Source organism: Podarcis pityusensis, assembly GCF_964106645.2.
Source record: "Podarcis pityusensis genome assembly, chromosome: 8".
Taxonomy (NCBI): domain Eukaryota; kingdom Metazoa; phylum Chordata; class Lepidosauria; order Squamata; family Lacertidae; genus Podarcis; species Podarcis pityusensis.
The window spans coordinates 23,076,114-23,098,448 of record NC_138033.1 but is presented as its reverse complement, the minus strand read 5'-3'; the positions used below and the strand labels follow the sequence as shown (position 1 = coordinate 23,098,448).

Sequence of the window (22,335 nt, the reverse complement as noted above, 5' to 3'; positions counted from 1 at the left end):
TCTGGGAATAAATTCTGGTTGAGTAGATCTTCTTGGTTATCCCCCTCCCCACGGCCACCAGTCCTTATTGAATCACCTTCTCTGCACTGGGGATTGAATTTTCCTTTCTCACTATTATGCAATGCTTATCAATTATTACTAAGGCCTGTTTGGTTCCTAAGGGGCAAGTTATTTAAGCAGGAGCCAGATATTAACTGTTTCCAAGCTCATGTTATCATTTTGAGAGTCAGACTGTACATTTCAGATCAACAGCAACAGTAATTCACTTATACAGAGCTGCAATTTATAAAACCAACTAGCCTTCTGCATTTCCACTACAGAAGGGTATGATTGCAGGGGCCTCTGGTTGATTTCATCTGCTGAGAGCAAATTTCACTTAAATATACCCCCCCTCCCTTTCTATCCAGAAAGATTTGTCAGTAAGCTTAACCAAACGTTGTTGTTTAGTTGTTGTTGTTGTTTAGTTGTTTCCGACTCTTCGTGACCCCATGGACCAGAGAACCAAACATTAATGCATAATAAAACTATAGTGGTTGTTGGGGTTGCAATTGTGTTCAGGAAACAGTAATGTTGCAAATGGAAGAATCGTAACATCTGGAGGGCCAAAGGTGAATGAAATATGGATTCCTCCCCCCTACACCATAGCTGCCTTTCATTTTTTAGTTCCCTAGCTTCTGTATTTCTCCATGGAAACGGCAAAACCCAACCCAAACAGATCCCTGTAGCTATCTACATTCCCAATCATAGTCTTGCAACACTTTTCTCCAGGACCTTCATGCCACTGATAGGTGACCCAAAAGTCAAGAAATTTGTCACACAATTCCTGCTCCCCCATGTTGTTTTTAAACTTTTTGAGTATTTATTATAGGGTACATCAACCCTATCAGAGTGGACAAATTTACCATTCTAGTGCCTCACAGTCCTTGCATTTCTTTGGGTTTTTTTTTTTTTAAAAAAGGGCAGATTTCCAGAAAAGTCAGTTATGCATGCAAAGAAACTTGTAGCTATCAACATATCTAAGGCATGTGCAGACTCAGCAACATAGATTAAGAAACTCCTTGTTCCCCAACTCTGTATGTTGAGACGCTTCAGGGTCAGAAGGCGTAGAGAAAAATGCTCTCATTTTACTCTGCCCGTTAACTGGAGTTTTTATGGGGTTTTTTAAAGTCTTATTTGAGAAGTAGGGTATCATCTCTTCCAAAGCGCAGTTTTATGTGCAGTTGCTGGGTAGGACTGAGCTACCTTTGGAGAATGTAAGGCATCTCCACTGTAAGGACGCTGTTCGTCCCACAGGTGATATACTCTTAAGGGTGCTTAGTGTTGTCAAGGGACCTCTATTCCCCACACAGAGCTGCAGTTCCCAGAGTGATTTTAAAGTCAATGCTCCTTTCCCAGGCATCTCCAAGGATTGCAAGCTCTGCAAGGGGAGAGTTTAACAAAGTACAGCTCCTGGGATTCTTAGGGGAAGCCATGACTGTATCAAAGTGTATACTGCAGATGAGGACCTTGTTAAAACCAAGGTACAAGGTCCATTACACAAATCTCACCCCCCATGAGAAAGTTACATCTAGCCTCCCCCTTGAGCATTCCCAGTCCTGGCGCTGCTGCAAACAGTCGAGAAACTTGCTTGTGTTTTTGATTAACCACAGCATCCCATGTCACACAAACCCAGCCAAAAGTATGGTAAACCTTAACTATGGTTACTGGGAATAAGCCAGCTTAAACTTCGCAAAGGAGGTGGCAAAAAACAACAACAAACACTTTTCTTCTTGTATGAAACACAATTCCTTTAATTCCACAATTACAGAACAACAACCACTTCAATTACGGAGAATCTCAAGAAACTTCTCTGCTTACGACACTACTTCTTCAGCACTCTTTGAAGACCTAAAAGAAGGGAAAGTTTATTAATTTGTGGAGTATTTTTTTAAATGTTTGCTATTATTTACACCTCTATAAAGATGAGAATCCACATCACAGAACACTTAGGAAGTGGAAACAAGCATATCATCAGTTCTACAGTACAAACTAGGCGATAATAATTAAAATATTATTGCTTGCAAATCCAGGTTGCATATGGGTTCACGGTGGCTACTGGATAGCTGGGAGGATGGCATCCCATCTCTGCTACTGTTGCCGTATTACAAGGAAAGCCTCCGTTAATTTAAAAACTAAAAAACTGCCAATTCTTCCACTCCACAATAAGAAGCCAACCAATAACTAAACTTAACAGGTACGAGGGAATTGGGAGTGCCACTCCCAATACACCACTTGCAACAGCTAGGAAGTAAACAGACCGAAGGACTTTGCCCTTTGGAAAAGAACCCCGCCAATGTTATCTGCTTGGTCTCAGCCCCATATCCGCAGGATTCATCCAGCCGTCACCATTAGAAAAATGAGTCATCACAGACCAGGCAGAGGAGGTGGTGCTGCTGCACTCCACACTTGTGACCAAACACGTGCTTCCCAAGCTGTTACAAGGTGGCTGTTGACCACACACTGCCTAAAACCATGGGTAGGCAACCTAAGGCCCGGGGGGCCAGATCCGGTCCCAAAATCAGTGTGTTTTTACATGAGTAGAATCTGTCCTTTTATTTAAAATGCATCTCTGGGTTATTTGTGGGGTATACGAATTCGTTCTTTTTTCTTCAAAATATGGTCCGGCCCACCACAAGGTCTGAGGGATAGTGGACCGGCCCCCTGCTGAAAAGGTTTGCTGACCCCTGCCTAAAACATATCCATCAATGAACTGTTGTTAACACAAGACCAAGCTCCTTTTCCACTGTTGTGTTAATAGGCACTTACATTGCTGGAGGCGCCTTTGCACCTGCCTGTTCCACATGGGAATGCTCTTCAGGAGGAGAATGGAAGCTCAGCACACTGCATCTCCAGTCCTATAATAAAAATGGCAATAGTAGTAGTAGTAGTAGTAGTAACAACACTCCCATCACTCCGGCCATATATCTGGAAAACTTGCAATGCAATCCTGAATCATGATGTGTGATCAGAACCAAGTCCCATTAGGTTCAAGGGGGCTTACTCTTGAGTGGGACTACACTTCCCATCAGCCCCAGCCAGCACAGCCAATGATGGGAATTGTAGTCCAACCTGGAGTCCTAGGACAACATACATTTGCATTAAATGATTTATCAAAGGCATGCACCTCCCCCCTTGCAATCCTTTTATTGACTTTGTGGTACAGGCATGGCTGCACCAAAAGAAGCAAATCAAAATAGGACATGATTTCTTCCCCTGCTCACTTGTCTAAACCAGGGATGTCGAACGGGTCTATCTACTGGTAGATCGCTGTGGTGGCCCAGGTAGATCACAGGATGACAGAAAGTGATCACAATAAAGCAGCTGCTCTACTCCCCCCCTCAAAAAAATAAAAAATAAAAAAAACCACACAAAAAACCCCACAAAAAACACACACAAACAAAAACAAAAAACCCTCAAAAACTCTGTTATCCACCCAAAGAAAGTTCAATGACTCTGTCCCCGTCCCCCCCCCGCAAAAGCTCAACAACTCTGGGCAGTTGCCACCTTGGGTAGATCACTGCCAGTTTTTTTATACTAGGAGTAGATTGCAGTCTCTTGAGAGTTGGACATGCCTGGTCTAAACAAAGCTCTCAGGTTCAAAACATGAAAAAGATGTCCAGGCCGGTCACTAGCCCTCAGACTAGCCTACTCCACAGGGGTGCTCTGAGGATAAAGTAATGACCACATGCACCACCCACTGAAGTAGGAAAATAGGAAATAAATTAAAGACAACTGGCAGCTGCTGGGTATCCTTCTGTGGGACCAGCACAGTTGAGAGATTCTGAGGACTCCAAAACAAATTGTTTTAAGCCAGCCCAGTTCAGTGCAGGATTTGTCCCAGCAAAGATACTAGGGCCAACTTATATTTTAATTTCCCTCCTTTTTGACCATAAGATCGGTATTCAGATCTGATGGGAAAGGGATAGGGAGGCTACAGGCAGCTGCAATAATTCACCTCAGGCCTTCTTTACATTTTATAAATATATAAAAGTCAACGAACGATCAGAAGCAAAAAGTATACAATACCTTGAAGGATTGGCTGCTAACCTGGCTGAGTCACACCACAACAAGGACATCCCTTTTAGGAACTGAATGGTTCCAGATGATCTCTGCTGAATAATGAGACACTCAATATTTGAATAAACAACATATAAAAGGTTAAAGTAGTTATTATTATTTTTAAACCAAAATATATGTTCATGCCCCCAGAAAGCAGCTGTGTAGGAGAGTCGAGTGACATCTGCGGCTAACAAAGCCTGAGAAGCCAAAGTCTCTTCCATTTTGTTCTTGCATGTTGTTGGAGATCCTGTGGCTATTTGCTAAGCCATAGCTCTTGGTTTAACATGCAGCCCACTTACTCAGCAGAAGAACAAAGTTGAATGGATAAGGATACTACAGAATTACAACACAACCTTCAAACCCCTGGCAAGAAAGACTGGACCAGCAAGCGCTTTATTTTATTTATTACCTGGGTGCTTCAAAGTTCACAGACTTCCATGAGAAGACACTTCCAATGCCGTTCCATCCTCTCATTCCTTTAAAAGGGATATGGAGAGCAGAGATGAGATGGGAGAAGCATTCCCAATGCTTTTGTTTATATAAACATACTCTTCTTTATACAGCCACCTTGCCAAACCAGTGCCCTCCAGTTATGGCTATGGTGTCTGGGGCTGACGAATGTTGTAAACCAGAACATCTAAAAGCCACAAAGGCTGCCTTACTGTAAGCTTGTACTTTGCAGAGCACCATGCATATTGGCAGTGCTATGGAAATCATCAGTATTACAGTAATAATTCTGGAAGGGTCAATGTCATTCTTAATTTTCATTCTTAAAAGGCTGAAAGAAATTAGTGTCCCACTGCAGCAGAAAATATTTGCATGTTTCTTCCTTGAGTTAGATATACACATGTGTGCTTTAGCTTTGTTCACGTACCAATCTTTTTAGTCTGAAATTAAGGCATGGGCAATTTAAGTAAAAAACACCCATTATGTTCTTTCTAGGTCTGCAACTGTTATCTCAATTCTCAGTTTGCAGAGATCAGTGGCACAGCCTATGCTGGTCAACACAGATAATACTAAGCCAGATGGACCAGGGGTCTGACTCCATATAAAGCAGCTTATGTTCCTAGTCCATCTGGAGGGCACCAGCTTGGGGAAGGCTGCTCTAACCACACCATCACCTTGGCTCTGCACTGCAGAATGTTTGTCACATTATCTAAAAAGGAATCCCTCTTCTTGGATTCATAGCTAACGAATTTCACAATGCATCCACCCTCCAGCACCATGACAAATATGTATTTTCCTGAAAGTGTTGCTGGGCAGTTATAAGGGAAGAAACTGAACAGCGACCGTCAAGGAAAAAATGTTACTTTTGGCACCTTTTTGACTACATCAGCCACATGAGGCAGACACAGCTTCGATAGGGCCATGAGGGGGTGTTGAAAGGAAAGTGTTGGCTCCTCATCCATCTGGTTCCAGAGGAGAAGTTTGGTGAAATTGCACCAAACTCCTCCCCTGCTCCAGCCATCAACCAAGCCAACTCAAGAAGCTCCACAAGCAAGATATAATACAGTAAGCCTGCAACTTGCATGCCATTTAGCTTAAGCCAGTGGTGGCCAAACTTGGCCCTCCAGCTGCTTTGGGACTACAATTCCCATCATCTATGACCACTGGTCCTGTTAGCTAGGGATGATGGGAGTTGCAGTCCAAAAACAGCTGGAGGGCCAAGTTTGGTCACCACTGGCTTAAGCGCTTGGCAAAAAAAAGGGGGGCACACAAAAATCGGGGGGGGGGGGAGGAGAGAGATTTTGGCAATCCTACGCACCATGGAACCCAATGTTTGTTGGACTATATGTGATATTGGCTTTAGGCGCAATCCTCCAATAAGTTGTGGGCTTCCTGTATTGACAGAACAGCGAAAGGTGGGGGCCAACTTAGCCTACTGGAAATGAAGGCATGCTCCTGTTTAGACTCGCCATCAGAACAGTCAGCCTGCTGGTCAGGTCATCTGCAAAGACAAAAGGGGAAATTGCTACTGTTATCTTGTCAATAGCATTGTTTTATACACTGCACTTTTTATTGATGCAAGTTTTCCAGGAGACATCCCTGAATGAAGCAGTGCTCCCAACCTGGTGCCGTCCAGTTGTTTGGGACTAGAACTCCCAACAGCCCCCTACAACATGGGTCATGATCAGGGATGATAGCAGCTGTAATTTAACATCTGGAAGGCAGCAGGGTGGAAAAGCTGGGCTAAAGCAAAGCCAGACAAGCATGCACTTCTCCACTTGCCCCAAACAGTAGCCTGTGGCATGGCTCAGTGTTGTGATACCTGCTTTATTCTCAGCGCAGCAAGACAGTAAGGCCAGTCCAATCTGCAAACCATTTCTGGTCTTTTCTGCAGTGCCCTGCATTCGTGCCTGAAACAGAAAGCAAGCAGCATGAGGTCACAAGGAAAAACTGCAGGAATACCACCTTGGGGACCCAATACTTATTCATTTATTGCATTTATATCCCCCACCTTTTTCAAGATGGCATAAATGGTCCCCCCCCCCTCAATCCCCACAACAACCCTGCGAGGCAGGTTAAGCAGAGAGGCAGTGACCAGCCCAAAGTCAGCCAGTGAGCTTCAGGGCCAAATAGGGATTTGAACCCTGGTCAGCCAGGCCCTAGTCTAACAATGGTTCTTCAACATCAACTTCATTGGACTGGCCATGTTGTTTGGGTGCTTGATTACTGCCGACCAAAACATCTACAGTGGTGCCTCGCAAGACGAAATTAATTCGTTCCGCGAGTTTTGTCGCCTTGCGATTTTTTTCGTCTGGCGAAGCACGGTGTTGGGAAAGTTTTGGAAAAGCTTCAAAAATCACCAAAGTCTTTAAAAACCTCAAAAAAGGCTACCACACCGCGTTCTATGAGTTGCTCCTCGAAGTCAAGTCGCAACTGTATTAACGGTGTTAAGAGAAAGGAAACAAACTTGCAAGACGTTTCCGTCTTGCGAAGCAAGCCCATAGGGAAAATCGTCTTGCGAAGCAGCTCAAAAAACAAAAAACCCTTTCGTCTAGCGAGTTTTTTGTCTTGCGAGGCATTCGTCTTGCGAGGTACCACTGTACTCTATTCCCAGCTTAGGAATGGAAAGTGAAATAGTGGTGGACAACAAAAGAGGTTTAAAGACACTCTCATAGCAAATCTAAAAACAGGCTACTATAAAGTAAAAGAGCATCAACAGCTTGGGTTTCCCCCTGTCACTATGCCTTGGCAGCAAGGTGGTCTGCAGCAATGAGCTGGCAATATTGTTCATTTCCATGCAATGGCAAAATTGCAACTTAAAAAGGAGTTTCTGATAACCAGTGTCTGCGTGTGACTAGCAATTCTTGGGGGAGAAAACAGGAATACTGAAAAGTTCAAAACCCCCCCCCACTTGCCCATCAATGTGCCGCATAACTGTGTAGCTACAGAATAGTTACTCTGACACACAATTCAAGCAGTGCAAATTGGGAGACAGTGAAAAATAGTCTCTCATTCCCCGCCCACAAGACTACTGCATTTATGGATCAGCTTCCCAACTCAAAATGACAGGAGCCAAAATAAAAATACAGTAAAAGCAAAATGAGGTGGGGGGAGGGCAAAGGAGAGAGGGCAAAATGCTTGGATGGAAGCACAACACATCCTAAGCTGCTCTATTGGAATTTCCAGAAGCTGCAGTACTATACAAATCTGCAGCCTTAAGGAACAAAGGCCTCATCTGCTCTATGCATTCAAAGCAGGCTCATGACCTTAAATATGGCTTCCCTTGAAGAATCCTGAGAATTGTAGCTCATTAAAGGTGCAGAGTGATTAATAGAGTTCTAGCTCACCTAGCTCAGCAATGCCTATTACAGACAAGACAGCTTCTCTGCAGGGTTTCAGAATGGAGTCTTTATACACACACACACACACACCCCCCAGAGATGCCAAGGATTGAACCTGTCATCTTTTGCATGTAGAATGCATGCTGCCCCGTGCAGCTACTGCCATTTGCCTAGTTCAATCTTCAGCATCTCCTGCCAAAAGGAGCAGGTGCATATTAGGAAAGGCCTCTGATCATCTCAAGAGCAGACTACACTAGGCTCCAAACAACGTACGCCACCTCCAGTTCCACCGTGTGTACTGTAACAAGCATTCAAAATAAATACTGCTACAAGCTTGTGGACTAGAATAAAAGAATCATAAAACTGTAGATTTGGTAGGGACCACGAGGGTCATCTAGTCCAACCCCTCCCCCCCCCGCAATGCAGAAATCTCGCCCCTTAAATGCCAGATTTTAGGCTCCACCTGCACCATACATTTAAAGAGGCAACAGACCACATTAAACTGCCACAGCTTCCCCTAAAGAATTCTGGGAACTGTAGTTTGTTGAGGACGCTTGAGAGTTGTTAAAAGACCCTATTCCCCTTGCAGAAATACAACTCCCCACCTCCCAGGGAATTCTGGATTGCTTGTTAAACCAATCAGGGAGCGGGGGCTTAAAATAGTATATTATTTCTATTTATTTATTGCATTTGTTTCCTACCTTCTTCTCAAAGGAGCTCAAGGTGACGTACATATTTCACCCAGTATGGTACTGCTTTAAACAGTTGATGAGCTTTTAATGCACCTCTGGACCGTTTTAAGCTTGGATGGGGTGCGCTCCAACAACGGCGCCCTTTCGGGCTTCCGATCCTAAGGCTACAACGATGCAGACGAGACACACGCGACTCCCTTTCCCGCATGATCTCCAACCCACGCCAGGCACCGGGTGCAGGAATTCTTACACGGGTGGCGGCCCAGGGAGCCGCCAATATTGCAGCTGCTCAAAAACCACGCCTGGCGATCGTGTCCCTGGGCTGGCTATCAAAATCCACTCCGAAATAGGCAGCACAAAACCTCCAGTAGCGCTATCAAGAGTCCAAGTAGGAATCACCCCCCAAACGGAGGAGGATGGCGACCGATTGCATAGCACCCCCCCCCCCCCGCCCGCTTTTAGGTAACAGAAAATAACTAACCTCCGTCCATGGAACCACATGCTAACGGAAGGGGGTGGGAGAAAGAAAGAACACCCCTCCGGCACGGCCTTTTATAGCTTCGGCCCACCAAGGCTGTCTCCGATTGGCTCCTTTGAAAAACGGTGTCGCAAAGGCTCTTGGGAAATGTAGTTTTATTGAGCAGCTGCCTTTTTAAAGGCCGTTCTTCTTTCGTCTTCCGCCTCTGTGGACACAAAAATCTCAAGTCAGGCACAACAAACGCACCAGGCCAATGTTCTCTTGCCGCGTGGTAACAGACATTAGCACGAACAAAAGCCCTGCCTTGAGTAGTTTGGTGCATTCATTTTTTCTTGCATATTTTTTCTATTTCCCCCACGAGATTTGCTGGAGGAAGAGGAATAGAGAGCTGCCTTATATAACCAGTCAAACCATTCGCTCAATGGTTTCTCTAGACTAGGGGTCGCTAAGATCCCTTTTGTTGGGACTACAACTCCCATCAGCTCTATTAGCTATGGCTGGCAGGGGCAGATGGGAGTTGGGGTCCAACATCATCTGGAAGGCACCAGGATCCCCAGCAGCTCTCCAAGGTTTCAGGCAAGGAGTTTCTCTCAAGCCTACCTGGAAATGTTAGAGACTTAAGCTGGGACCTTCTGCTGCCAAAACTGGTGCTTTAAGGACCATAGCAAAGTGGCAGAGCAGTGTATTGAGGCAGAAACCAAAGGCCCTGCACAGAACAATTGCATCGGGTTTGGCTTACCAGCATTCTTTGTGGCTGTTTTTAGAAGAGGATACTGGGATATCTGTTCTGCATGCAGAAGATCCCAGGTTTAATCACTGGCATCTCCACACGGGCTGGCAGTGTCTCTACCTGATACAAAGAGCTGCTGCCTTCCAGTGTAAACAATGCTGAGCTAGATGGACCATTTGTCTGTCTCCGTATAAGGCAGCTTCCTCTGTTTAACACTCAGCTGCAGTCCCTCTGGTAACACCTTATGGCCTAATTCAAACATGGTTTGCTAGAACATTAAGGCTGTTCTGTCAAACCTAGTACTCTCATAACACAGATGTGAGAAACCTTTGGCCCTCCAGACCTTGCTGAACTGCAACTCCCATCATCCCTATCCATTGGCCATGCTTGCTGGTGTTGGTGGGAGTCGTAGTTCAGCAACATCCAGCAGGCCAAAGTTTCCCCACATCTGCTCTTACAGAACCTGCAGCAGATCTCCAGGGATTCAGCCTTTTAAGTGGAGTTGCCAAAGTCTGAACTTGGAAACTTGCTCCAAGCAAAGCAGGTGCTCCAACAATGGGCCACAGCCCTTCTCCAACCCTTGAGTGGTACCTGTTAGCAGTAGTGAGATTTACTCCACTTTTAAAGCATGACTCAATGGAAGTCATCTTAGGGCACAACCCTAAGCATGTTTATGCAAAAGAAGCAAGTACCACTTGGTTGTCCCCACCTAAGTTCAGAGCAGGCCCTCCTGAAGTTAATGGACCTAAGCTAGTCATGCCCATGCATTTCAGTGAATCTACTCAGAGTAGGACTTATAATTGTCCCTAATGGGCCTTATTTCCAGTAAGGACTGTGCAAATTTAGGGTTGCCATCTTACGCCAATTAATCACAGGAACTTTTGTTGATTAATGAATCAGCACAAATTTGCTGTCAATAGAGCAAACAATTCAGGGGTGGAGGAATTGTGTGTAGATGGCTGTCCCAGAAGGGCTCCTTTCAGAAGAGGCATTCTCTCAAACTCACATGACCCTTGAGCCAGTTACTAATTTTCAGCCTAACCTAAAACCTAACTGCTGGAGAGCTGCTCCTAGTCAGCAGACTCTATCTAGCAAAGAGTTGTTAGGAGACCCTGCCACAGAGCTACAATTTTCAAAGTAGTTTAACAGTCAATCCCTCTTCCCATTGAACTTTGGCAATTGTAGTTCTGTGGAGCAAAAAGAGGTCTCCTAACAACTCTCTGGACCTTTAACAAACTACAGTTCCAAGGATTTTTTTGGGGGTGGGGACGAAGCTTGTTTAAAGTGGTTTAAATGTACGTGCAGATGGGGCCTAAGTCTATGGCCCTCACCACACTTTGGGTCACTGAATTCCATAAATTAAAGCAGGGATGTGGAACTTATGGCCTTCTGGAAGTTGCTGGACTCCCATCAACACCAGCAAATAGTCCAACAACAGCTGGAGGGCCACAGGGTCCCATATCACTGAAGCATGGAACTTTTTTGTCTGTTCTGTTACCTATTACCAATCAATACATATATTTGTATTTGCCCTTGGCATTACTAATATCTTATCACAGGAAACAGAGGAAACTGCAAGCAACTGGCCCACCTAGCTCAATACTGTCTACACTGGGGATGGGGAACCTGTGGCCCTCCAGATGTTGCAGGACTGGAGTTCCTGGTCCGACAACATCTGGAGCGCACCAGGTTAGCAAAGACTGCTCTAATCTGTACTGTAATAACGTGCAAGACTGGCCAACAATGACTGTACATTCAAGTCTCACTCATCAGCTCAGACACTTCCCAATGCAGCCTGAAGCTGGAACTTCTGACAAAAGATGGTGTTGTAGGTCAAAACATGTTGAAACTGACTCTGAAAATAACCAGGTTTGCTAAAATCCACCAACACCCCTGAATTAAAAAAAGAAGAATTTGTCCTCAGATAGCAAAGTTTCACTGCAGTCACTTCTAGGGGGAATCTCTCAGGACAGTAGAAGAATAACCATCTCGCGACATACCTATAACCACCTCTGGTGACTCCTAGTCCTGTTTGCACCACAGAGGAGAACACCAGAACCTGCCTCTTGTGTAAAAGATACTTTTTATTGTACATGGAAGTAAAATTTTTCCCACCATACCATCTTGTTTTTAAAAGTTTATAAATTACAACTCCTTGACAAGGATTAACAAGTCTGTCTCAAGACGCGCCCCCCCCCAAAAAAAAAGAAAGAAAGAAAAGGAAAAAAACCTAAGTGTCTGAGTTCTATTTTCATCATGAATAGATTTGACCACAAATGCTCCTCTGCCGGCTCAGCACATACAGAAACTGCTGCAAGCCCTCCTCTGTACTCTTCTGAGTCAGCGATCTGGAGGAAAAGAGGGGGCAACCCAGCTGCAGGCCTCGTGTGCTTGGCTAGAGTCCAGGGCACGCTGGCATGTTGCTCGGAGACGCCGTGTTTAGCAAGGCAACTACATGGCTTGAATCTCTGAAGAGACACTGTCCAAAGGCTGCCAATGACATTCTATCAAGGCATCATAGAGTTCTTCACTCTGTTCCATGAACTGTTTGTTCGCTTCTCCCACATCCATCTGGGGCATTGGATCTGAAAAAGGAAGGAAGCCTAAATAATAATAATAATAATAATAATAATTTATTTGTACGCTGCCCATCTGGCTGGGTTTCCCTAGCCACTCCAGGCAGCTCCCAACAGAACATTAAAAACACGATAAAACATCAAACATTAAAAACTTTCCCTAAACAGGGCGGCCTTCAGATGGCTTCTAAAAGTCACATGAGTGAGTCTCAGGTGAAAGCAAGGTGAATTGCTTAAATTAAGATCTGGAAACCAAGTTGGTTCAGAAGATCATAACCCAAAATATGAATGAATGAGCATTTTTGCTGTATACACAGCCCCTTTGCTCATCCCTCCACATGAGCTATGATTAAGTCAGGAAGTCTCTAATTAACGAGTTTCAAATTCTGTTTGATCAGAAATCTGTGATTACCAGCTCTGGAACAAATCGAGATACTAAACTAACGTCAAACTGTGGTTTTATAATCCTGTTTTGCTTTGTAGCCAGTTACAATAATTTCCTTGATTGGATGGCACGGAAGGCCTTGTTCCATTGGCCTGTCAGAATTCGAAAAACTGTCTTTCCCAAACTTCTCAAAACTAGCAAGTCACTTTTAACACTCTATTTTGCACAGCAGAACTTTTAGGTGAACTGTAGGTAAAGTGGTACATAATCACACCAAAATAGAAACAAAAGATCTTTCTCCTGATGCAGCCTGCAGAAAATTTTACACAGGGAGCTATGCTGTACTGAGAGTACAAAACCCTACTGTGATGGGTTGAGAGAGGGAAGTGAGACAAAACAAAATGTCAGGGGTGGGGAACCTTTATTCTGTCAAGGGCTGTGATTTATCAGGTGTAATTTGTCAAAAAGGTACATACAGGTGATGGACAGGGCCACCCCCTTTTCTCTTTCTGCCACACCTTTCCCCCCACTTCCTGCCATCCACATGAAATTAGGCCAAGGGCAACAGGTTGCCTCTCCTGTTTGCATTCCTGCAGCCGTTCTGCTGCTCCAGAACAACTCTTGACTGGAGTGCTTTAGAATCAGATGCTGATTTCTAACAGAGAATTGCAATAGGCAAACTTACCTTCTAATGCATCTTCACCAACCTCTTCATAGTTCTGCAACAGGGAGAATGACAAATGGTTAGGGAACCAGAATATTTTTTTAAGCACATCTAACATCACTGACCGTATTTCCCTGGGAGACTTGCTTAGCTCACTTGGTTTATACACGTCTTCACCTGCTGAAACAGTTTGTTTTACTGTTTTTGAATTCTGTTTTCAATTTGCTCTTATGCTTTTTGGTCTGGCTTGAAAACTCCCTCCTGGCATGTGCTAGGAAGAAATCAGAGCCATCTGCTTCTTCATTGTTATTGTGGCTTGTTATGTCCAAACACAGGTCAAACTGTGATTTAGTTTGGCCTGCTTTGGGTATTAATAAACCACAGTTGCTTCAAACAAGGAATCAAGTTATTTATTTTGCACATACCTTCCATAATAATAATTCCATAATTCTATGCATGTCACTTGGAAATATGCCCCACTGTGTTGCAGTAGGGCTCACTCCCTAGTGGGTATGCAACTGCAGCCTCAAGGATCTCGTTGACATAGAAATGAGCAAGCTTGCAAATTTGCTCAGTCCTTACCTGCATGGTGCTTTGTGTGTAGCCGTACTGTGGATAGCTGTAGCTGTAACTGCCTGTGTTCTGATCATATCCCCAATGCGCATAGTAGTTCTGATACTGTTGGTAGTACTGGTTATAGTTATAGTTGTACATCTGGTTGTACTCGACTGTCTTCAGCCGGTTACTTTGGGAAGAAGGGAGAGGGAAATACAATAATGTCAGGGTATGTAAAAAGAAGTTTAATCTACAAGAACATCTATTGAAATAGATTTGATTCCAACACCAGAACACTTTTAACTAACTAACTAACTAACTAACTAACTAACTAACCAACCAACCCAATATTCTCTAGGGCTATAATAACTGCACTTGATCTAGTGGCCATTTGTAATGGTTCAGCCCATTGTCTCTTCTGTACTGCTAAGTCTTACAGGCTTTTTCATTCTTAGCCAGCCTCCTTAGCAGCCCAGCTTCCTCTTCATCTCTTGCTAACAGCACTCATCCTCTCCTTAGGCCCTGTCTGTCCCTCATTCTCACCCTCACCCTGCCAGTTCTTTCCTATCCTCTGATCTCTCTTTACTCTGCATTCTTTAATGAGGCCTATATCTTCTTTACTCAAACTTATCTTTTTCTCAGCCCACCCCCTAATCTGTTCCATTACATCAGCCTCTCCACTTGTCTATCCATATAGTTAATGCAGCATACTTACGCTTTTGGTATGGCAACACTCAGGCGTATTGGTTTAGAACCAAGGCCAACAGCCCCCTGGCACTCTATCAGTGCTCTTTTCTGTTCCAATTCATCTGAGAATTTCACAAAACCATAGCCTCTGGCAAAAGACAAAGGTTCGGTCAGAATCAAGGAGCTGGACCACCCTTTAAAATACATTTTAAAAGGAAGGATTTGCAGAGAATTCACCTGCCTGGCTCAGTCCTAAAGAACTGGAGGTGGGGAGAAGAAATGGACAGCTATCACAAGCAGCTCAGTAGCTTGGGAATTCCCTCAACATGAAGTGGGATCCCAGGGTGTGCAAAGGAAGGGAGAAAGCTTCTTTAAAACAGCAATCTTGAAAGATTCATGGACATGGCAGTTCAGTGATTGAAACCTGCTGGGTTCAGATGGCAAGAAATTCACTGAGTGGGTGCAACTTTCAGGTCAGCCTGCAGATGCTAGGGCTGCATCCACACCAGGTGTGGGGAACCTTTGGCTCTCCAGATGTTGCTGAACTACAGCTACCATCATCCTGGGCCATTTGTCATGCTTGCTGGAGCCATGGGGAGTTGAAGGTCAGCAACATCTGGGGGGCCAAAGGTTCACCACACCCAATCTACATGTTATTGCTGTTAAATGCTCTTGCTCTTGCATAAGCTGGGACTGCCCTACACTAAAGTTGCTGATCCAGGAAAAATATCAGTGTGACTTCATCTAACCTTAAATGCTTCTGACTGAAACAGCTTGTGCATAAGAAGTGATACAAACACATTATTTTAACTGTCTCTCAGGCCACTCCAATAAACATGGCATAATCAGAACAGTTTGTAGTGATATACTAAAAACACACACAAAACAGAAGCCTTAACACCATCATTTATGAACCAGGTAAAATAAAACATGAGTATTTTTATATTTACACAAGTTTCCCTTCCCTTCCCCTTGGTTAGTATGTGAGCACTTAATGCAAAATAATCAGAATCCCATTCCTCTTTACTAATTTATGGGCAGTAAAAACCTCTTTGCATTAGATACTTTCCCCATCCCACCTCCATTCAGTACCAAATGCTGAAGGAAGAAGCTTACTTGGAAACTCCCGTCTGGTCCACGACAACTTTGCCGCCCCTACATGACGGGTACACTTTTACAAAGAACTCATATATCATCCCATCGTCTACATCAGGGGATAGATCTCCTACAAATAGTGAATATTCTGGGCTAAAGAGGAAAATAAAAGCAGCTTGAGAATAGTAATAATACAACAACATTAATGAAGAATTGGTCATTAGGAAAATGAAGTCATGGGACACTCTTTTTATTTTTCTGTAAAACTAATGATGGGCGCAAGCTGGCAAATTCATTTGATGTGACTGACTTAACTACTTGCCTTCGCTTTCAAATTTTCTTGTCTTAAGTAACAAGTCATTTTATGTATTTTTAACCTGCTGGAAGCCGCTCAGAGTGGCTGGGGAAACCCAGCTAGATGGGCAGGGTAGGAACAATAAATTATTATTATTATTATCATCATCATCATCATCATTATCATTATTATTATTAAACAAGTCCAGTGGCAAAAAAGATTATAATTCTTAGAGATACATATAAGTAAAGCGGTTTTTACTTATTTTAAGGTTTGTATGAAACATTTAATGATTATTTAGTGCATTTTTAGCAGGTATACTTTCCAAGCAAATCTTATTTGTTAAGGAATTCTTTGCAAGACAGAATTTAGCCTAATACTATGTTTTCACCTGGCTGATTTTTACTATTAATTGCAATTCTTATTTTGACTATGCTGCTTTGATTCCACTGATATGCAAGTGTTTGTTTTCAATCACTTATTGTATATATTATTTAAAAAGTGATCCAAAAAAAAAAACAAAGAAAAGGAATTAAGCCCAATGTGTACAATGAGGCTTTGTGCCACAAAATATCCCATAAGCAGAAACACATGAGTATGTGATTTTTTCCCCACAGGCTCCTGACTTTTACAAGTGTTGTTTCATGCACTTTCACCAGTTACTCCCAACCTCAGTTGAATGCTCCTAAGTAGTAACAGTCCGAATAGCAGCGGGGATGCATTAACCACCTTCGCTCTCCCATATGAGCTATGCTCACAATTGATAGCATAAGAAGAGCTTGGATGCTGGTGGGTCACGCCAGTGGCCCATCTAGCTCAGCATCCTGTTCTCACAGTAGCCAACCGGAAGCCTGCAAGTAGGACTTCAGCACAACACCACCCTCCTCACTTGGTCTTCCAAGCAACTGGCTTTCAGAGGCACATTGCCTCCAACAATGGAGGCTGAATCCCGGTCTATTTGCAGCACTTAATCTGGACCGATTGTTTCATACATACAAGTCATTGAAAATACAGGTGTCTGTCAGGCCTTTACTACAGACGGACTGCAGAGTTAGCAACACATTTCTAGAAACTCTTTAGAACAGGAAACTATCATCCTTCAACAATGACAGTGCAGATGCTTTGGCAAACATTTGAGAAGTTTTCATAGTATTTGACTTACCTGTTGTCAGGCTGCTTTCCGTATGTGGCATAGTTTAATTTAAATCGCTTTGTCTGAAACAGTTAAAAAAGAGAGAGAAAGAAATGGAGTACATGTATGCCCTCCACATTTCAGTTTATGGCTCATTAGGAAAAGGCAAACACACACACTACTGTGGAAATATTCAACACAGCTTCAATATACAGGTTATTAGGCAAGTGAACGTCATCATATGGACATTTTGGCAGCCTTTCCTAAAGCAGACTGAGAATCCCTGAACAACATGAAATGTTACAAACAGCAAGAAGCACAATACAAATAAAACACATTCATCCAAACCTCACTCTGAGATTATATGAGCTCTTAATCTTGGCTACCAAATTTAAGGGCTAAGATTCTAGGAATATATTCATCATCTCCCTTCATGCAGCATTTTAACATCCATTGGTCTACTATGTAAATGCTTTCAAAGTGGGAAGATCAAATCATTCCTTACTCCATTATAATATCTGCAGTAAGACATAAAGTGGCAGGGAGAGATTTCTGGCTGCTCTCATTACAAGGGCACACGCTTTCTTCCAAGGGTGTCCAGTTAAATTGACCATCTATTAATGTGCCCAGCAGAGAATTACAGTGATTTACTTACTGGTGTGGCACCAGGAAGAGGTTTCCCGTTGATTTTATGTAAACATTTTTCTGCAGTGGCCAAGTCAGCAAATTCTACAAAGCAATAGCCTGCTGGAATCCTGGAAGAGAAGAAGCAAGAAAGGAAACATTAATAAGACATGTGTTTCGAACTGACTAGTGAAAAATGCTATGCTTCATTTCTACGAACCTTTCAACTGATGACCAATAGGATAGTGTTTTCATACTGCCATGCTATTTGTGTAGTAACCTCTCCAGAACAAGTTAGGAAGGCACTTGTGCTAGACTCATTTAAGCACCAGATTAAAAATATTTTATTTACCAAAATTCTTAAAGTCATAACCTGGGATGTACTATTTTAATATTTTCTGCCATTTCATTTTTTTTACTATGAAGCTGTACGATCCTAACTTTGCATTTAATGACCAGTCAAATTCTATATCTGTTTCAATAGGTTTTGTGGTTATTGTTCTAATTTAAGGTTTTTTCAATCAATGTTATTGATTACTTGTGACCCATCTCTTTCTCATGCATGAACACACAACACACACATGGGTGGGAAACGTGCTGGCATACATAGACTGCTGGACTACAACTGTTGTGATCCATGCTGTCTGGGGCTGATCTGAGCTAGAATCCAACACCTGGAGGGCTACAGGTTCCCCACCTCTGCCCTGAACAGTAGGTCAAAATAAGGCATTCTTGGCTTCATGAATTATGTGGCAGCAAATAGGAGGTGGGCAGCTCAAAGCATCTGTTCAAACAATCTGTATCCCGACCTTAACTCCAGGAACACCAATTTTGTCTGTATATGTATTGTGAAACACCCCACCCCACCCCCAACATGCATACCAGGTGAGTAGTACACAAAATACAGATAAATACCCTGTCAACCTATTCCGAATGATTTTTACACTCAGAACTAGCTCTCCCATAGTAGCAAAGGCTCTCGAAATGAAATTCTCATCCATGTACGGCTCCAGCTACAGAGGGAAAAGAAAGAAAAAAGAGAAAGTAAGGTAATGCAGCCCTACAGAAAGATCTGTACAAAATTAAGAAGCATTTTAAAAAGGCAAATGGCACCTTCTGGCCTGTAGGCAACAGAGCCTAAAGAGGTGTGCATGTGTACACCCGTTATCAGAATGACGTGTGCTAAAGTTTGAAGCGAGTAACTCTATGCAGGGAGCCACAAGATGGCTAGGAACAGGGAGGGTAGTAAACCTGCAGCAGTTTTGCACTCTTCAGAGCACAGCAAACCTGATTACAAGCTAAGCAAACAAAGTAAAGTGGTACATTGATGGAAGGCACAAGGTATCTGTATGGTTCCTGGTCAAATTGGTCCATATATTACAACAGGGATGTGGAATGCATGTCCTTCCATACAATGTTGGGACTCCAACTCCCATCAGCCCCAGCCAGCATGGCTGGTGGTCAGGGATGACGCGAGTTTTTGTCCGGCAACATCAGGAGTGCCGCAGTGTCACTGCAGACGAAAAACAGTATGAACATATTAAGGCTTTTATTGGCATACTTGCCAATTCATGATGTTACAAGATTTGCAAGGTATTTGGGAGAGGAAGGAATGTCACTAAACCTACAAGGACCCTACACTCCCCATTCCCAGAACCACTTACTCGTAAGGACAAATGAAAAGCCCTGCTGGATCAGACCAAGCGTCTAACGCAGTCCAAGAAGGCAACAATCCCCATTTAAAGCCACTGAAGCCTAGGCCATCACATCTTCTGGCAGTGAGTTACAGTGCCATCCTATGCATGTTTACTCAAGTAAGTCGCACTGAGTTCAGTGGGAATCACTCCAAAGTTGAGTGTGCAGAGGTTTCTAGCCACAATGATGTCCGTCATGTAAACTCCAGATAATCCATGTGCATGTAGATCTAAACTATTCTCAGCTCAACACTACTTCCATGTAAAATCCTCCCTTTAGGTTGTCCCAAAATCTAATCAATATCATCATAATTTTTCCCCCATGTCTTCCACTCAAGGCCCTTTCTAATTCTCACAACAATCCTGCAAGGCAGTTACTGGCTCAAGATTCCTTAAAAGTTTTGTGGATGATTTGAATCTGGGTCTTCTAGCCTAGTTTGCCACTCTTACCCAGTCATTTTTATCCATTTTGACTGAAAAAATAAAGAAATGTTCTGCTGGATCAGACAAATGATCAGATCAATCTGATCCAGCATCTTGTTCTCACAGTGGCCAACCAAATGCCATAGATATCCCCAAAACAGTACCTGAGTGAAACAGCACTTTCCTGACTTGTGATTCCAAGCAACTGGAACACAGAGGCATATGGCTGAACTTCTGCAAGTGCAAGGCCTGGCAATCGATTTTTGCCACACACACACACAAAATGACATTGCATGCAATTCTTTGTAGCCTATGGATGCTAGGCTAGTAGTTTACACAATCTTGTACAATTTACTGTACCACAGGGGTGGCAAACATGTCACCTGTAGGCATAGTGTTGCCCTTGGAACTCACAAAACCCTACAGACAGGGGCACACACAGCCCCTTTAGTCATGAGGCGATTAGGATGGTTACTTTCTCCTCCCTTGAAAAGCTAACAGAGCTGAAGGAGGAAGTCAAAAAAAGTGATGCTCTTTCTCCTATTCAATTTGACGTGCTTTTCAAGATTAATCCCACTGAATCCTGACTTTAACCCACATCATTTTGAAATGCGACATTTGTGCACACACACTTTTCTGTCTTTGGGGGGTGGGGACAGAGGTTGGACAGAGGAAAAATGGAGTTGATCCACAGGAGCAGGAGAAAAATGAGCAGAGGAAGTGGCAGCTATTCAAAAATCGGCATGTGCCTTGAAAGGTAAGCCTCTGGTGTATGGATGGGACCCGGCCAGACTTTTTGCTGACCATTATGTCCTTTCTGTTCAACAGGGAGCGCAAACCCCACCAGCTGCCCTTTTCTCCTAGCCAACAGCAGAGGCCAGAGAGAATCTTTCCTTTCTGAACTGCAAACCCAGAGCAAGACCGCAGGTCACCTTAAGGCACCACCAGGGCCGGATTTAGGTTTGATGAGGTCCTAAGCTACTGAAGGTAATGGGGCCCTTTATATGTCCAGCTGTCCTTTGTCAACAACAAATTGTTGCTGTTTTTTGTGTTGAATGTATGGTATATGTTAATTTATGAACCTAATAAGTATCTAAAGCCATTTGCATGTGCTGCCATGCAACCAGTCCATGCAGAATGTAGGCATATATAGAAATGAGCAAACCAGTGATATTTTAGGGAGCAGGCTAGCAGGCGGGGCCCATTACTTACATCATAGGGAGCCTACACAACACAAAACACTGTTGCTCTATGTAGGTTTTATTTTATTTGTTTTTTATCTTATATTTTGGAAATGTACATCCAGTTTTTTCCCCTTTAATTTTTTGGGTGCCCCCCCAAGAGAGTGAGGCCCTAAGCTATAGCTTGTTTAGCCTATACTGTATGTAAATCCGTCACTGGCAGCACCAGTGTCCTTGTCGCACCTTATAAAGCTTGAGGTGACGACGATGCTGGAAAAAAAAACCCGCAGCAGAAAGGGTTGCACCCTTTTAAGTGGACCCGCTGAAATTCGCGGGCAGGAGGAGTTAACTCAGGCTTTCACGGGTCTACTCTGAGCAGAGCTGAGATACCACCAAGGAGCCTCGAAACCATTTATTACGGCCTAATCTTCGGCGGGGCTACTACGCAACCTCCTCCGCAGGCGCCTGCAGATTCAGGGGAAACGTCCGCTGGGGGGAAAGGCCGCGGGGGGAAACGGCCACGGCGCAAAGAAGGCTCTGCCCGCGAAGAGCATCCAATGGAAAGCAAGGCTGAGGAAACTGCAGCGGAGGGTGCGGGAAAGGGAGGGAAGCGCGCCCTGCGGCACCGACAGCGGTGGGCGTCGCCCGCCCGCCCGTCCCCTCCCTCCGCCGCCCACCAAACTTCGCCCCGCTGCCGCCGCGGCCCTTGGCTCACTCACGTCTCCCATCCAGAGGCTGGCGGCCATGCTGCCCCCGCCGTCCCTGGGCGCCTGGGCCGGGGCGACGGGGAGGCCCGCCCCGCCCCCGCTCAGCCGCCCCGCTGCCGCTTCTTCCTCCTCTTCCTCTTCCTCGCGGTGGTCCCCTCACGCCGCGGCCTGGCTCCCCCTCCCCCGCTCGCTTCCTCCAGCGCCACGGGCTTCCCCCGCCGCCTCCTGCTAGAGCGGCCCAAGCGAGGCGGAAGAAGGGGCTCGGGTAGGCCTCGGCGTCGCCCACAGCGGCCTCTGCCCGTGGGGAGGAGCTATGGCAAGGCCGTGTCAGGGTTGCGTGTCAGGGAGGAGGGTCATTGGAACACGTGTTGGTTCGCGCCGGGGCTCAGCTAGGTTCGCCCTGCTGCGTCAGGAGAAATCCCTGGCCTGTCCCGGTTTTCGGGTGCAAAAATGGCGTGGGGGGAATTTTGCCGAATTGGGATGTGTGGCAACGGGATGGGAAAAGCAGCGGAAACCGCCCCGAAAAGCTTA

At 44.4% G+C, this 22,335-nt stretch overlaps 1 protein-coding gene across 4 annotated transcripts; it reads right to left on the bottom strand.

Moving 5' to 3' along the window:
- Positions 1-1,761: 1,761 nt before the first annotated feature.
- TRNAU1AP (tRNA selenocysteine 1 associated protein 1) lies at positions 1,762-21,990 on the bottom strand. 4 transcript variants are annotated; one of them, XM_081015791.1, is made up of 15 exons: positions 21,817-21,990; positions 18,715-18,812; positions 17,831-17,930; positions 17,206-17,258; positions 15,770-15,901; positions 14,682-14,801; positions 13,994-14,156; positions 13,433-13,466; positions 9,060-12,371; positions 6,368-6,455; positions 5,864-6,046; positions 4,508-4,574; positions 4,066-4,151; positions 2,806-2,894; positions 1,762-1,887 (listed from the first exon to the last, which is right to left on the bottom strand). In XM_081015791.1, exons 1-9 carry the CDS (start codon positions 21,841-21,843, stop codon positions 12,238-12,240), a joined length of 861 nt encoding a protein of 286 aa, XP_080871917.1. In that variant the 5' UTR covers positions 21,844-21,990; the 3' UTR covers positions 1,762-1,887; positions 2,806-2,894; positions 4,066-4,151; positions 4,508-4,574; positions 5,864-6,046; positions 6,368-6,455; positions 9,060-12,237. The 4 variants fall into 4 exon arrangements, with proteins under 4 accessions (XP_080871917.1, XP_080871918.1, XP_080871919.1 ...); XM_081015792.1 differs by having other exon boundaries at positions 4,066-4,148; XM_081015793.1 differs by lacking the exon at positions 5,864-6,046.
- Positions 21,991-22,335: the final 345 nt, after the last annotated feature.

Coding starts and splice junctions, on each gene's coding strand:
- TRNAU1AP (XM_081015791.1), bottom strand. CDS start 21,843: ATGGCCGCCAGCCTCTGGATGGGAGAC. Junction 18,813..21,816: donor CCAGCCTCTGGATGGGAGAC/GTGAGTGAGCCA, acceptor TTCCCTCTGTAG/CTGGAGCCGTACATGGATGA. Junction 14,157..14,681: donor AGTGTTGCCATACCAAAAGC/GTAAGTATGCTG, acceptor TTCTTCCCAAAG/TAACCGGCTGAAGACAGTCG.